This window comes from Cetorhinus maximus, chromosome 26, assembly GCF_964194155.1.
Source record: "Cetorhinus maximus chromosome 26, sCetMax3.hap1.1, whole genome shotgun sequence".
Lineage (NCBI taxonomy): Eukaryota > Metazoa > Chordata > Chondrichthyes > Lamniformes > Cetorhinidae > Cetorhinus > Cetorhinus maximus.
Window position 1 is genome coordinate 19,216,527 of NC_135904.1, and position 17,395 is coordinate 19,233,921.

General features: G+C 37.8%; 1 protein-coding gene across 5 annotated transcripts in view; it reads left to right on the top strand.

Moving 5' to 3' along the window:
• secisbp2l (SECIS binding protein 2-like) overlaps nt 1-16,906 on the top strand; it is a 63,427-nt gene extending 46,521 nt beyond the window's left edge. For 3 of the 5 annotated variants that reach the window (XM_078530283.1, XM_078530279.1, XM_078530280.1), the window contains 10 exons: nt 862-978; nt 1,221-1,388; nt 1,946-2,087; nt 3,273-3,442; nt 4,122-4,260; nt 5,959-6,121; nt 8,717-8,937; nt 9,030-9,184; nt 13,287-13,503; nt 15,212-16,906. In XM_078530283.1, the coding sequence (XP_078386409.1) occupies nt 862-978; nt 1,221-1,388; nt 1,946-2,087; nt 3,273-3,442; nt 4,122-4,260; nt 5,959-6,121; nt 8,717-8,937; nt 9,030-9,184; nt 13,287-13,503; nt 15,212-15,855 (2,136 nt within the window). In that variant the 3' untranslated portion in view covers nt 15,856-16,906. The remainder of the gene's footprint in view (nt 1-861; nt 979-1,220; nt 1,389-1,945; nt 2,088-3,272; nt 3,443-4,121; nt 4,261-5,958; nt 6,122-8,716; nt 8,938-9,029; nt 9,185-13,286; nt 13,504-15,211) is intronic. The other 2 variants (XM_078530278.1, XM_078530282.1) reach the window with 1 other exon arrangement.
• The last annotated feature ends 489 nt before the right edge of the window (nt 16,907-17,395 follow it).

The window sequence follows — 17,395 nt, forward strand, 5'->3', positions numbered from 1 at the left end:
AAATGCGGCCTGGCGCCACCCCCCCCAACCAACACCACCACCACCACCACGTACTGCACTCTGGGCCAACCGCTGCCATGTTCTGATGCCTGAGCGTTGACCACAGTCACCAGTGGCCTAGGCTGTGGGGGGGAGAGATTGAGGCCAGAGATTCAGGAGCAGGCGTGCAGGGCAGGGACAGGAAGCTGCCGGTCAGGTGAAGCGAAGTGAGTAATCCGGGATGTGGAGAAAAGGAACAGGACACCCGGCTCCATTGGTGCCCCAGGACGGGCTAGGCTCCTGCAGACTGAGTAGGAGGCCAAGCCCACATTTAACCTCGGACTGGGAGTTGGCCAGAGCCTTGGGTTGTTCAGTCACTGCCTTGGTCTGGTTTGGGCGTGAGACAAAGTGGGAAAGGAGAGGAACAGAGAGAGACAGACAAAGTGGGAAAGGAGAGAGACAGAGAAAATGGGGAAAGGAAAGCGAGCAAAAAGTTGAGCTCAATTTCAGCAGTGCTATGATTGAGACACAACTGTGCTACTCATTAAGGAAAAGCAAGCTCAGCCATCACATGAAAGCAGTGGGCGAGTTGAACTTTTCTGTATTCTCCTAAAAACCAACTTAATTTTTTTTGTGTGTGGCCCATGACTGATTTTATCTGTGTGAGTGGCCCTTGATAAGAAAAAGGTTCCCCACCCCTGTTTTATATTATACATTGCGATATGACAATGGTACTTTTATCTAATAATGATGTCCAGCCTATTAACCTTTGTAATAACAGCTGATCACTGTTGTTGGTCATTGACAGTCACCAGTAACCTACAAATAGATGTATAAAAAATTCTTGCATTTCAGCAGTGTGTAAATCTCTGTTATATACAGGATGACAGTGAGTTTCCAGAATTAATTATTGGAGTCGGGGTTTCTAAGAGCAAAGCCCATGATAATGCACAGAATAAAAATCCTTCCATTTGTCAACTTACTAAAAAACAACTGGGGGTGAGTGTTGTGTTCAACCACATTTATATGTATGCATTTAGCGAAATGTTGAATATTTGTATGTTTTCACTAAAATAGTATTTAGGACAGAAATGTGTATCATTTTGGAAAATAAACTGGAAATATTGCCTGAATTTATCATTGAAGGTAAACATTTTGTTTGGTAATGGAATAAATTGCTCTTTATAAGAGATGAATAAGGAATTTGAAATGTTAAGTAATTTTTTAATGTCTTGTTTTAGCTGGGCGATCTGCCAGAAACTTCTCCAATAAATATAGTGCAGACACCTATTCCAATAACTACAGCTATTCCAAAACGTGCTAAAAGTCAAAGGAAAAAAGCATTGGCTGCAGCTCTGGCTACTGCTCAGGAATATTCGGAGATTAGCATGGAACAGAAAAAACTCCAGGTCAGTTTCTTTTTTTAATTTTGAAAGGAATTTCTAAACTTTTTCTTCTCTCCCTGTTGTGGATATTGTTATAAGTAGTGCAAGAGGCAAAGTATTTGCTGAATTAGTTATTAGCATGGGTATGTAGTTTGCTTTGCTTAGTTTGGGTGAATTTTGATATCTGCAAGCTTCTTAACTAATTTAATGCTTGATTTGTTATTTAGTAGAGGCAAGGGCAGATCAGGCAAGCTTGAGTCACAGTTACATACTTAAATTTTGTTAAGAATTTAATGGCTTTCACTTTCTGTGCTAGTGCTCCAGTTCCTGTCTATAACTCTTCTTTCTACTACAAAAAGCAACAAACTCTGGCCCCAAATTACTTGCTGCTCTATGTAATAGTTTGCAGTTATGTCTAAATTCAGGTTGTATAAAATGTTGTGCATTAAGATGAAAGGCTACCTTATTTATCTACTGTATAATGAAAATAAATCTGTTAGGCAACAGTTGTTTACAGTGAGTATTGTACAGCCGTTCTGGCTCCTTGTGCCTGGTCTCGTTATGTTTTGTATTTTTCCAAGGAGGCTCTGAATAAGGCAGCAGGGAGGAAGAGCAAAGCCCCTGTACAACTGGACCTTGGTGATATGTTAGCTGCACTAGAGAAACAACAACAAGCTATGAAAGCAAAGCAACTGACTAACACAAAACCTCTATCATACTCTGGTATGGTAAATTCTGCTGCTGTGCTTGTTTAATTTTGTTTTCTCAGGCAATTCCATCTCTGTAATGTTTCTGTAATTAAAGTGGGAAAGCACTTACAAACAATGCTTATGGATTCACTGAAGTGATTGAAGAGCAGAAAACACTGGGCTGTTTTTTTTTGTTTTAAAATTGTAGTTGGTGGATTTTTTTTTTTGTGGTCTCTGTGCCACACTTCATTCTTCAGTTTGGTCCCTTCCTCCTCACCCTCCCACCCTCTACCCTCACCCGCCGTACAAAAAATTACCAGGCACATTTCTTCACATGCTTTAGTAGTTCTCAATGCTGCCCATTCTGAGGTGTTGGAGAATAAGATGAGATGTACAATGTATCCATCCTTTCCTGTAAAGAGAACACTGCCTCGTGTGGTTCCTTTACAGTCCAGATTTTCCTATTCTGTCACTTGTACATAAACTGTTTTCTGTTAATTGCCTGAACAGTGTACCTGTATCTGTAATACTGAACTAGCCAGTATGCAGTTTCCTTATTCTGTACTAATCTGAATCACTATGTATATTTTTTTAATTACATGTTGCTGTACCATTGGTACACACATATTTGAGCAGTGCAGTGGTTATTTTGAAAAGTTGTATAGAAAAGCAAAACACATTTTAAATTCTATGATATGATGTAATTTTATTTGTTTTGCAAGATAACTTGAGCACATTTTCTTTTCTTGTCGCTTTTAATTTTTGTACTAATCAATGTGTGATTCCATTTAGGGAATGGAACATAGTCGCCGGTTTCGGCAGACATTGTTAATATGTCGCGCACATCTAGGTCTGGTCTACAGAGTCAAGCCTTGCCACAGCAAAGCGCCTGTATTGAACCAGTGTCAATCCCTTCTAATATCTATTGTGTGCTTTCTTTGTGCAATAGAACTGAGCTGAGGAATCCTCAAATGATTTTATGTAGGGCCATTGCAGCTGCCAGAATGATAAACCACAGGACGGGATTTAAGCCCAGGCCTCGGAGACAAAAAGGCTCACACACTAATTGATCTCATCAAATATCCCAAGTTCCACAGTTTAAACTTATATATTTTCTATGTGCCATATCATTTTTTTTTTTACAGAAATTGCTCTTTGATAGGCTGGCCTTTGTGGTTTAAATATTTTACTAATCAAGATTTTCTTGCTCTTTTCTCAGTTGGTACAACTACGCTTTTTTCTGTCAAAGACTGTGGGAGCATGAAAACTTTACATAAAAATCAGCAGTTTATTGGATTTCATAATCCATTGGACTCTGGTGCCCCAAGGATGAAGAGAGGAAAGGAAAGGGAAATTCCAAAAGCAAAACGTCCAACTGCACTTAAAAAGGTAAAACCTTGGTTGAGTAGCTGTTGTGCATTAAGAAAATAAAATATCTAGTATTTTTAGTTGAATAAAAGGTAACGGTAATCTAAAACAGATTTTCAGCTCTCATGTTATACCGTGAGCTTGATGAAAATTTGGTTTATAAACTTCTGCGAACAGCTTCAATTCTACCTAAAAATGTTTGCTTTAATGAAATTTAGTTATAATAAATAAAAAGTATTCTTGTTGACAAAGAATGGTTCTATTGAAGTGAAAATTAGTTGAAACAAATGCATACTGACCAGCAGTATACTCGAGTGATATTAGAACATGAATATTTATTCTTAGTGAATTTTTTTGGGAAGGCTTGTAGTAACTAAGTGACCCATTTTCATGGAGAGATGGTGTCAAGGAAAGCATATTACACAAGGGCTCCATTCTTCAGCTGTGAGCTATAGCTTCCAGCAAAGCATTGGCCACCCTTTATCTAACTAAATGGAAAGGTAGAGAAGATGACAATACTGCTGGAGGGATTTGAAAGATGAATAAGCATTAAGATTGTTGTACATGAGATGTAAATTTTTTTTTAGGCTGCCCCATATAATGCTGTGAATTGACGTTCTGGGATGGGGGTAATTATGATATTGTGTCCCAATTACTGTTCCAATCGGTACACTAAAGCTTTTTCCCCTTTTGCATACAGATTATTCTGAAGGAAAGAGAAGAAAAGAAAAATAGATTTTCAATAGAACCAACAGTTGTAGGATCAGAGGAACAAGATGATGTACAGCTGAGTTTTCCAGAGGAGCAGACTATAACTCAAGAAGTGGTTTCTCAGGAAGGCAAGTCCTCTGGAGGGTGGAATTATTTTCTTTGCACTAGCATTTGGACGCTCTTTACATTTTTTATAGCTCTAACTTATTGGCATGTGACTAGCATGTTTCTGTGTACTGACATTTTGACTGCTATTTTAATGTCCTCCACAATTTTTGTGTTCTGGTGACTGACTAGTTTTAAAAATATAAAACTGGACTGTGAGCTGCTTAATGTCAACTATCAATCAGGCTCCATAACTAACCAGTAAGAAATTAGGTTAAATATTGTTGCTTTTCTTTTTCAAAAGCCCTCAAAATAAACACCTCGCATTGTAAGGGGTTCTGTCCAGCAGCCCAGCTGACAACTGGGAAACTTTTAGAATTAATGCTGGACTTGGCTAAATGCTGCATATCGACAAATACCTCCGACCAGACCTGGATATGCGGCAGGCATTTTTTTGTTCTAGCTGCTACCGCACTATTTAAATTGTACTTTTTCTAAAGTTTTAAGAAGTACTGTTGATGCTTACATTTGTTGAATGACCACTAGGGTTAGACAAGATAAGAGAGTGCCCAAAATACCTTAGCAATAAATTGAGTAGGGAATGGTGTAGAAAAAATTGAAAGAAAAAAAAAACACCTGCTTTCTGCTATCGAAATGATGGTCAGCTGGCTTTGGGATGGTAAATCTGAAAAAACAAATGTACTATCCAGATTGTGGTTGAAGTATCAGTTGTCCCTTAATAGTCAATGCTTTTATTTATAGAGTGAGGGCATAACAAATACACATGAATAAGCTTAGACTGTAAGTAGCTTTCTTTTTTTAGTTCTGTTTACCAAAAAGTAAATCTGCAAGAAATTAGTAAGGTCTGGATAGACTTCATGATGCTTGAGGGATCTAAAGTTCATCCTTGTTTATATCTCAACGCCTAAGCAAATCTGACAATTGTGTGGAAAGTGATGAACCTCTGACAAATCTGTCATTAAATCTAGAGTAATAAATTCTATCCTGCCTGGCCAGAACAGTTTGAAAAGATTATAGTTTCTTGACTTGTAGTTACTTCATGGCCAGTCAGTATTTGAGGCATGTTTCCATCAAGCATGGTATCTTAATCTGGCATCTGAGGAAGATAGTTGATTAAGAAATGCACTGCTCTAAGTTAAGTCTGAATGTTTAAGTAGTCAGCGTTCCCTTGCCAGTTTCTGAACTGCTTTGATATTGTGTTTAGAGATTAAACTAGAAAGAAAGTATACTCTTTTTTTTTGCTGTCGAAATGGTGCCCCTCATTCTTTGACAAAAAGTTTACACATTGAGCTTTAGCCTAACTCGTCCTTCAATCCCCCATTTGACTTCCTGCTGCTTGACTTGAGCTACTACATTGAAGATATCGCTTATTTTATCATTTGAGACACCTGCTGACTTCTGTGGCCAACTAACTGGTGGTATAATACAGAATGAGACTGAATATAATGAAGTGGGGAAGATAACCACCAAAGTAGCTGCGCAAGTGCTTACAGGGGAATGTTATTTTGTTCCATCACCTTGCACCTTCCACCATCCCACCCTGGAGTGGGATGTGCATGCAAGTTGAATATCTTCATAGATTGAAGATCATGCATTCAGTAGATAATTTTAACATTACAGTAGGCGTTAATAATGAATGAAGCAGCTGCAATAAAGGAAACATGGAGCAAATTAATTAAGTTAATTATTTTTATTTTCAGACATTGGATTGAGTGTTCCCAGTGATACATCTCTGTCTCCTGCAAGCCAGAATTCTCCATATAGTATGACGCCAGTTTCACAAGGGTCTCCAGTCAGCTCAGGAGTTGGCAGTCCAATGGCTTCTTCAACAATCACCAAGATTCATAGCAGGCGCTTTAGAGAGTAAGCTTTTTAAGAAAATTTATAAAAAGCTATCTCTTAGTCAAATTTCCGTGACAACTTTTTTTGTAAAGAGAAGAAAGTAAAAACCTTTATTTGGAATTACAAAGTTTTATTGAAAATCATTGCTACTTTGATTCTTTCAGTTTCATAAAGTGTCTTTTATTGTCAGTTTACATATTTTGAAGTTGAGACTTAATATCTCAGCATTTAACTAAACTTTAGCTTGTTCTATAGAATTGCCTTGCAATCGTAAATATCTGTATTGCTGATGTTTTCCAGTTGTCTTTTGCATTAGAACTGTGAATAGTATTGCCCCCAGCCATCTTAATCCATCAGTGTAAATGGCTTCCCATTCTAGCTCATTATGAATAGAAGTACTGGACTGAGAATTGTTCGTAATTTGTAATACTGTGTAAGCGGGCTGAATTCTATACAAAATACCTGTTTCTAGAATGCCTGTTTGTTTTAATATTGAAGGATCACGGAACAATTCAGTAGCATGTTATCCGACTGAAAACTGATCTTTTATTTAAAGCTCTAAAATGTAATTGTTTGAAGATAGTGAAATAAATATAAGGTGAAGATTGGCATTAAACTCCTACATTTTCAATACAAATTAGCTGATCAAATTGGCCATGGGAAAGAGTTTTTAAAGTGCTACAGTCGCAACATTTATGGAAATAATATTGGTACATTATTTTGAACTCCTAAGTATTGTACTAGCAAGCTATTGCTATATGTGGGACTGAATTGTTCTATATTTAAGCAGTAGGTTAAAGAATTTTGAGACCCCACCCCCCAGCAGTCTTGAATGCGTAGCTTCTGTATGATTGTATACAGGGTAATTTAACAACTGCAAAGGATGGCATTCTATAAATGTTATATATTGATGATATGCAAAATTTGAATACTAAGGTGTTTGAGTGTATTTACAAAAGACTTCTGTTTCTGTAGCTGAACTGCCTTTTGTTTAAAAACTAAAGTTGTGGTTTAACTAAAGCTATTGCTGCTGAAAGTAACTGTGAAGTGAGGGCTGAGTAAAGAGCCTTTGCTATATTTTTGAATGAATGACGATTATTGGTTTTATTTTCCTGACTCCACATTAGAGGAGGCAAGGAAAAAATTTTGATTTAAAGCATTTTGTTTATCCATTGTTTTTTTGCCAACTTGCCACCATTTTTGAGAAGGAATGTACTTGTAATGGCATATTTTTGATCCATTGCACACTAGTGTACAAATGAATGTAAAGTTTTGAATAAAGAGGGAAGTAAGCTCAAAATAGTTAGTAATCATATCAAAATGATTTTTCATCAAGCAATGGGTTCCATCACAAAATGGGCATTGTTATTGAAGCCAGTTATTCATATATCTCACTGAAGGAAGAAACTTGTGCAAGAAGCGCTGGTATTGAATGGTAAATATTTCTGTGAAGGCTGCAGAATTTTAAAATGTTATTAGGACAAAAATAACAATTGTAGAGCCTTTACTACTTGATGGTACTCTAGCAGAAGGTAGCACTTGAATCTATGGAGGCTTAATTTATTGGGGAAAAATATAAAACCTCTATGTCACAAACAGACTTATTTTACTTTTCTTTATAGTGCTGCAAGTACTTATACCCTATTTATACTACACACTTGACATTGGTGTGGTGCAATCATTTGCATCCTGCAGATGTGAAGTATGAGATAATGCTCCCAATTTTTTGGAAATACTTAGTTTAGCATTGATTGTGAAATAACAATGAAGGGAAATCTAGCTTTGCACTTTAAGTTGCGGTATAACTTAAAATAACATGCTGCCAAATTTTTAAATTTTCAAATCAACCACTTTTAAATTTCTAACATAGGAAGGAGCTGATTTTGGAAAGCTCACTAGCATTCCCAGACTGGACAGAGCTCCACACATACATGTACAAGTACATGTATATAGAGCCATGCTTTTTATTTGGGAGTATGGAATTGACAGTAAAACCATTAGCTGCCTGCTCATTCAGGTATCCAAAAAGCTTCAGACATTGTACTTTTTGATAAGCTATGACTTTGGCTACAAACTGCCAATTAATGTTCAGCCTTGTTTTGTTAATGAGCATTTGGTTAATGGAAAAGGTAACTTGAGAATGTTTGGACTGGGGCAGCTTCCTTTCCAAATAGTTTGTGCAATGTTTGCTTAATGGGAATGATTAGATGATGGAGCATTTTACTTGCCATGGAAATCTTTCAAATAAAAGACCAGCATAGTAGGATAGAATAAAGATTTCTGTTACTTTTCTTTTCATCAAGAAACATTTATATTGGCGAGCATGTATAGTTAATGGCTATGAAAGCGTCAGCAGACTTTGCGAACACAATTAAATCCACAACCAGTTCCAAAGCATGTGTGCTGATACAGATTTCTAAATGTCCAGTTGTTTGTGAATGCCCTCCAAATTGAAATAGCTCATTAACTTTAGCATTGCCAAATGAACTATTGTAAGTTGTTGGAACAGTGTCACGGCTTCTTTCAATGCAGTTTTATCAGCACTGCAGTTGCTAACACTTAAACCCTGTTTGGAAATAATTTTGTTCTCATTTTAATCTTTTTTCCTTTTTCCAGATACTGTAACCAAGTGCTTAGTAAAGATATTGATGAATGTGTGACACTGTTGTTGCAAGAGCTTGTTCGCTTTCAAGAGCGAATTTACCAGAAAGATCCAATCAAAGCCAAAATGAAGAGAAGGCTTGTCATGGGTCTGCGTGAAGTGACCAAGCATATGAGATTAAGAAAGATTAAATGTGTGATCATCTCTCCAAACTGTGAGAAAATTCAGTCAAAAGGTACAGTAGGTAGTATTTTATTAAGGTATTGTAGGCATGCAATGCTGAAATAATACTTTGCCTAATTCATCCTTATTTTGCTCTTCCCTCAGGTGGACTAGATGAAGCTTTGTACAATGTGATTGCCATGGCTCGAGAGCAAGAAATTCCTTTTGTTTTTGCTCTTGGACGTAAAGCTCTTGGTCGTTGTGTGAATAAACTTGTCCCTGTAAGTGTTGTGGGGATCTTCAACTACAGTGGCGCTGAGGTACGTTTTTGGATTTTCAGCTATGCAACTTCCATTTTAAGGTTAGCACAAAAGCTATACAGTGGAATTCAGTTCTAATGATTGACTTAGTCAGCCCTTTGCTTGTTAGTTGCATCCTGTCGATTGCTACACATGGATCCATGTAGCAGTACACTTGCTAATTGGTTGATCAAAGGAAACACATTTTATTTACTGGGAAACCGCAGTGGAATGCTGCAAAAACTAAATACAACACAAACACATTAACCATGAATTTAAAATTTTTTTGAAGTATTCATGCCCAAAGTATCAAACTGTGTCCAGCAAGTCTGTAATTAACATCTGTCTCTTTACCATCACGTCAGGGTTTGGATTGGTCAGTCAGTTATTGAAGGTTTAATTTTTAAAAAAATATCAGTTTGAGCAGTATGGACTGTGGGATTTTCGAGTTTTTGATATTATCTCAGTCCCCGCGAAATCTAATTCTTTACTTGTTAGTGAAGCTTAGAACGAGTTGTGCCAGGCATTTTATATCAGGAGGGAATACTGTGCATAGTATGGTCAGAAATAAACTGACTCCACACAAATTGCAAGACGAGTGAATGCAATTATAACTGGCATTCCCACAAGTTATTGCATTTTTCATCCTCAACTGAATTTGTATTCAACTAGCTGCAAAATTCTTCTTGCTTGTTAAAACTTCAAATTAGGTCATTTTTTATCACTTGGTCTACTCCTGTTCCTATTTCTTATGTTCTTATTGATCTGATCCTTGAACCCAAAGGGCAATGGATCATTCTTTGCAAATGGGGGGAGAACGCACCACAAAAGGTGTAAGTAAGATTTGATCTGTATTGCCTAATGAACACTAAGCATTAAAACTGAATTCTACTGTGTTTGACTATAATGGAATTGCTAATGTGATTGGGGGGGCGGGATTTAGTTCAAAGTTTTAATTAAAATACTAACAGATCGATTTCTTGAATTTTTTGTGCACACTAAAACTCTTCCCGCACTGTCAACTTAGCCAAATTAAGCACTTTTTTTTCAAAAGCCAGTTTTAGAGGCCGATTTCATAGTCAGGAGACTTAATATTCAAATTTGATCTGCCTATGCTATTGGAGTTATCGATTTAAACTTTGACATCTCTTTCAGGGTATCCTTTAGAGGCCTGAAAATATAACTTATTTGCAGTCCTGAAGTGCTACAGGAACAAATTTTCATTGACAGTGCTGGAAGAGTTAACAATATAGCATACCGTCATCAACTGTCCCTTGATATGAGGAATAAGTCTACTCAGGGTCGTGAGTTTCTGCCATAGGCCTTCATTTGACTGAACAGGCCAATGCGCGACTTGCAGATCTTTGGGCACATAGAGAGAATGTCCTACGAGGTAGTGAGATCCGGAGTGCTGAGCTTTCTATTTAAATGATATTTAATACTTACACCAGAGGGCAGTTGATCTTTGAGGTAAAGAGTCACTGTCAGGCAGTTTGAAAATAGTTTGGGGGCTGTCACACAATCTTGCTTTATTCCAGTGCAGATTTTGAAGGTGTTTGTTTTGGATCCTCCACCCAAGACAGTTGCAGTCATGTCATCATGCTGTCAAGTGATTGCAGAATTGTGATGAAGTTTCTTGGACACCCAAACCTTTGAAGGACAATCCACAGAATCTCACTATTTACTTTGGTCATGATGAGTTCCTGGTGGTGTTCTTGATATTTTTCTTGGATTTATCTGGCAACAGAAGCCATACTGGGAGTTCCTCTGGAAGGTCTAAAGCCATGCTCTGTCTCTGAGAGGATTTCCTCAGCCACAGAAAGTAGGTGATTCAGAAGAATGCAAAACTTTTCCCTCTGTAGACAGGAGGGAACTAGCTTGATAGTTACCACAGAATGATCTATCTCCTTTCTTGAAGATGTTTACAATTGTTGCATTCCTGAAATCTGGGGGTGGGGGGCAAGTTCTTTTACCTCCCAAATCCGTAGGATGAGTGCATGAAGTCTTAATGTGAGTAGGTGTCTACCAGTTTGAAGATCTCAGCTGAATACCATCGAGGCTGGAGGCTTTGTTGCTTTTCATCCATTTGATTGCTTGTTGCAGCTCCCATTGTTGGTGGTTAACCCATGGATTCCACCTCAGGGTACTGGGGAATAGCCTGGAGAGTTTCACCTGCCCCTGTGGATTCCCAATGAAGGAGTTGTTGAAAATGTTCTTTCCAGTGGTGGCTGATGACATTGTCATCCGTAAGAAGAGAAATACCATGCTATGAACAAAAGGGAATTTAGTCAATTTAATCTTGATTCAAAAAGGCTTTGCATGTCATGATGGTCAGCATGTTGCTGGATTTCTCAGGTTTTCTCTTCCTACCTCATGTCCTTTATCTTCTGGATTTGCCAAATGCTGCCTCCTTGAGTTGTGACCGTAGGTTGTTCTGTCAGGCAATGAAGGCTGCTCATCCTTGTTTTAGGAGGTGACATATTTCAGCATCGTTTTCGTCAAACTGGCCCTGGTGTCAATGATGCTCGAACCCAATGGTCTGGTACAGCTGGTACACCACAGGACTTGGCAATTAGACCCTTTGTTTAACATGGGGACTTTGGGGCACCGTCATTGTCCACACGATCTTGGCAGGCTGGTGATTAGATTTTGGTGACTTGTCAAAGCACGATTACCAGGATCACCTTGCTGCTGCAGCCATCTTCTGCCTTTGCAGTCAGTGATACACGCACTTCTTTCACCTGCTCTGCCTGTAAGGACCTTTTGGACCATGTTTTGTCTGGCATCTTCTCCCCAACCTCACTGCTATGGATAGCCCTACCAGGAACAAGGAGCCCCTGATGGCATCGCTCAAGGGATCGTCGGAACGCATAAGCCTCTACCACGTCAAGGTAGTGATCCATGGAGAGGAATATGGCATATAAATCATTGTGAACAGCAGAGATCATAGAACTGACAGCCAACATATTCCACTGGTCACAGTTGTCCAATTTGAGGTCCTAAGATTTATTCCTATACTTGTTTCCTACTATTTGGCCAATTTGTTGTTTGGCTTATTACTTCCTTTGTCTCAAGAACTTGAGATATATTTTTGGATATTTTATTTCATTTTTTTTTTTCACACCTTTCTTATTACTCTCAACCAACAAAATCCTTTAAATCTTTCAAATAATTCACATTTGTTTGAATGACTTGCCTTTTTACAAAAATCTCTCTATTGGCTTAGAATGGCTTTTTAATTCTATGAGCTTTAAATATTATTTTAAATATACTAATGTTTTTCATAGTGTAACTTTAAACTGATGGACCAATAATTTGCAGGTTATTTTAACCTTTGTTCTTAACGTTGGAGCATTGAAAAATAGCTAATCTTCTGGTACTGTTGTGAACTGCAGAAATTCTCACCTACAACAACCCAAGTTGCCATAATTTCCTATCTCTGTGCTGTGGGGCGCTTGACCAGAAAAGTTTTGGATGAGCCACAATTTCCTGCTGTTTTGGAAAGATCAAAGTTGTTATCGTAACACTACCCATCTCCACTCCTGCGTTAGCCCCATGTTTTTCTGAAACTCTTGCCCATGCCTTCGTCATGTCCCGGATTCAACTGTTCAAGTGTTCTCCCAGCCAACCTTCCATCCTTAATGCTATCTAAATTTCACCTTATCCATAACTCTGTACCCTATCCCACACCAAGCTCACCATCACCACATTGACTCTTGGTCTTCCCAACGCCTCTAATTTAATAATCCCTTCATGTCTTTGCTCTGCCTATCTCTGTAACTTTCTCTAGCCCTGAAACCCACCACATCTCCAAAGCCCTCACTCCTCCCCATCTGGCCCTTTATTTGACTATGGGATATCTTACATGCATGTTCAGCCACCCTGACCCCATGTTCCATAACTTCCTAACTAAACTCCAACCACCCTCTTTTCCTTAATAAACCCAGAGAAATTAGCTTTACATGTCATAGAAAGGTAGGATTATTAGCTGTCAAAGTATCATGAGTGAACTCTGTCCTTCATGATTTTCCCTTCATCACCCTGGCTTACTGCAGTGTGTGAAGGCTTCTCTTTGATCGATAATGTAACTTCAAATAAATAGTTGTCTAATTTCCACATTTAGAGCTTGTTTAATAAGTTGGTGGCATTAACTGAGGAGGCCCGAAAGGCGTACCGTGATATGGTGACAGCTTTGGAACAAGAGCAAGCTGAGGAGGCCTTGAAGCACACCAGAAAGGTATCGCACATGGGCCATTCTCGTAACCCTTCTGCAGCAAGCGCAATTTCATTCTGCAGCGTTATATCTGAACCCATTTCCGAAGTGAATGAAAAGGAATATGGTAAGCAAACAATGTTGGGATCAATTTTGCCACCAGGGTAATGTTGTGTGATGCATTTCACTTCTGACCAAAGTAAACAATAATGGATTTATGTAATATGCAGACACATCAGTTAAGTGTTAATCCCAAATTTTAAAAAGGCAGACATTAACTCTGCTGAAAAATCTGTCTGAGAAGATCCCTCTGAGGTGCGGAGGGATCTGGATATCCTTGTGCATGAATCACAAAAGGCAAGTGTGCAAGTACAGCAAGTAATTAGGAAAGCTAATTGAATTTTATTATTTATTGCAAGGGCAATTGCATACAAAAGTAGGGAGGTTATGCTTCAGTTGTACAGGGCGCTAGTGAGACCACATTTGGAGTACTGTGTACAGTATTGATCACGTTATTTAAGAAAGAATGTAAATGCATTGGAAGCAGTTCAGAGAAGGCTTACCAGACTAATACCTGGAATGGGTGGGTTATCTTATGAGGAAAGATTGGACAGACTAGGCTTGTGCAGGAGTTTAGAACAGTAAGAGACGACTTGATTGAAACATGTAAGATCCTGAGGGGTCTTGACAGTATGAATGTGGAGAGGATGTTTCCTCTTGTGGGAAAATCTAGAACTAGGGGTCACTGTTTAAAAATATAGGATCACCCATTTAAAACAGAGATGAGGCAAACTTTCTTTCACTGAATCATGAATCTTTGGAACTCTCTTCCTGAAAAGGTGGTGGAAGCAGAGCCTTTGAATATTTTTAAGGCAGAGGTGGATAGATAGATAGATAGGTGGATAGAGGGGTGATAGGTTATCTGGGATAGGTGGGATGCAGATTTCAGGTTACTATCAGATCAGCCATGATATTAAATGGCAGAGCAGGCTCGAGGCGTTGAATGGCCTACACCTGCTCCTTGTTCGTATGTTCGTTTGTTCATTAGCGAGATTGTGATTTGTCTTGATTTTTAAAAAGTTTATTGTTCTACTACACGTTTGAATTTCTTTTGATGTTAAAAAAGACAAATTTGTTATGCTTGAGTTGTCTTGAAACAAACCTGTATTGCTGTAATTCGAAAGCAAAATACTGCAGATTCTGGAAATTTTGAAATAAAAACAGGGCTGCTGAAGGGTCATTGACCTGAACCCTTAACTCTCCCTCCACTGATGCTGCCTGAGCAGAGTATTTCCAGCATTTTCTGTTTTTTATGTCTGTATTGCAGCATGCTTTCCCAAATGTAACATGTAAAATAGTGATTGGAATGTGTGGTTAAATTTGGCTAGTGGTAAAATTTGTATTTTCATTTACAAGCACATCCATGTTCTTTGTTTTGATTGCACGTCTTTTATATCGGGCTATAGGGAAAACATTACATCATGGATATCCTCTGGGAATATTATATCTAGCAGGTTTATCCCTGTCTTCATGATTAATGCCATGGAATCTTTATCACCCATAAAAATTAGCCATTTGGATTCACTAAAATCTAAGAATTGGTCTGTCTTGTATGGTGTATAATATTTGTAGGAAATTGCACGCTGTGAAAATAGCTCATTTATTGTCTTCATTCTGTAATGTATCATGTTAAGGTGCACAGTCTTTGAGAAATGAATGGAAACTAATTTTAGAAAGCCATCATTTCCAAGAATTGAGGATTTCTTGCAATGTTCCCCTTTTTTATGTATCTCAAAAATGTCAATTCATAAATTTAAAATGCCTTTTTTATTTAGAAACAAACTGGCGAAATATGGTAGAGGCCACTGATGCACCTGAATGTTCTGAGAGTGAGAAACCCACACCTAGTGCGACCACTGTTCTGGATAAGTCTTCAAGTTTGCCAGCAGTCATAGGCAGTGCCAACAAACCAATCTTGGGAATAACCACAAGCTCTTCTGTGGGTCAGACAACCCATGCTACAAAATCCTCTGGTTCAGACAAAGAAGAAGGGAAAACTGACGATATGTTAGAATGGGCCTCTCAGCAGAGCACTGAGACAGGATCACTTGATGGTAGCTGCAGGGATGTTCTTAATTCCTCCATGATAAGCACCACCAGCACTCTTGTACCAGATATGCTTGAGGAGGAAGATGATGATGAGGAGGAGGAAGAGGAGGAGGAGGAGGAAGAAGAGGAAGATTATGCCTCTGAACCTGTTGCCATTGTGGTAACATTTAGCAGCAGAATTGATGATTGGGTATCAGAAGCACAAAAAACACTGGAAACATTACAGCTTGGCAAAAATATTGATAATACGGAGGAAGATCACAATGGGCAAAGTGACACAGAAGAACTAGACACAGTGGGGCAGACAGACGCAACAACAGAGAGCGAAGGCTCTCAACCTGCAGAATCAGAGAGCCAAATCTATGAATAATTAGAGATCCTGGACCAGCAGCTCTTTTATAGAACTAAATTTATTTTTGGGTAGACTCGTGGGATTACGAAAATCGTTTTGTCAATTTTTGCATTGAAACACAAGCAGCTGTTAAAAGCCTTGTGTCCCCATTCAAGGTTACACTTTATTTAAAACAGGTTAAATATCTAGTTTAGTATATATTTTTCCAAGTTTGTAGTGTAAAAGCCGCAAAATAATTGGAAGTTTTTTTTCTTTAATACATTAAAGAATTAAATGATTTGATTTGTTTCTCTTCTTGCAAAGTCTGAATTTATTTTGATCTTCTGTCCGATTAACTTACCATTTTCCTAACATTTGATTTGATCTAAGCAATATTCAAATTTTGCTTGTATGTGATTCAGAAAACCTCGGTTGCTGTTTCAAATTTCATAGCATATATTAAACAGCTAACTATACAAAACCTTTTGTGAGCAATCATTCGAGTCTACCTAGAGGGTTACTGTAAACAAAACAATACATCGACCTCAGGAACACTTAAACGTGTATAGGAACAATTAATTTAAGAACTTGCTGTTTGTAACCTTGTCATTTCAATCTTTTCACTGATTTATGAACCAAATTAGTAATTGTATAGATACATCATAAAATCACATGTTAGCAAGTTTTGTATCATCTCAAAACCTCCATTGACCCAAATTGTTTGGTGTATTTTGAATCATAAAATAAATGTTTTTTTCTAGATGGTTCATGAAAGTCCTTTCAGAATCTTTGGAGAAAATGTAAAAATTGTTGGTGGAGAAAAGCCAGTAGTTTTGTTTACAAGAAATTCAATCTCTTAAGTGGCAGTAGTTTTATAGCAGAATTTAATTTGACTGATTTAAAAAGCTCGACCTGTATGAAATTTAAATAGCAATGATGGTGTTTTTAAGGGATCTCCTTGTACAAACTACTACTTTTCATCTTCAAAGTCCAGTAGTATCCAGTTATGTGCAATAGCTTGAAACTGATAAGATGCATGTGACAAGACTTGTATATAATAAAACTATCGACCATTACTGGCTGTAAAAAAGAGCATTACTGGGACCTGATCTGGAATTTGCTTATGGCAGGGTTAGATAAGTGTAGACCTGACTTGTATTTGGAAGGTTGATTAAATGGGTAATCAGATGTTGCACAGCTCTTTATTCTCAAGTTCTAAATTCCTATTTCTTCCTTCTACCCACTTCCCACAAAAAAAAATTTTTGGGATTTAACCTGAAACAATGTGAAACATTTATATATTTATTGAATACATAATTATGTCCTTATGCATGCATGGGACAGTACCAGAAAATGCTATTAATTTTAAATGAGATGAACAAGCAAAATTCTTTTTAATATTTTCCTTACAGCATTGTGCTACATAAGTTTACAGAAACATGAATGATAACAGTAGTGATTATATAGTTAACTAATAGTTCCTTTTTATCTGATCAGGCTTGCAATTTCTGAGGATGCAAGTTAGGTGTGTTTTTCTACTACAATTTCAACTTTGGAACCCTTTACTTGTATAGTTGCA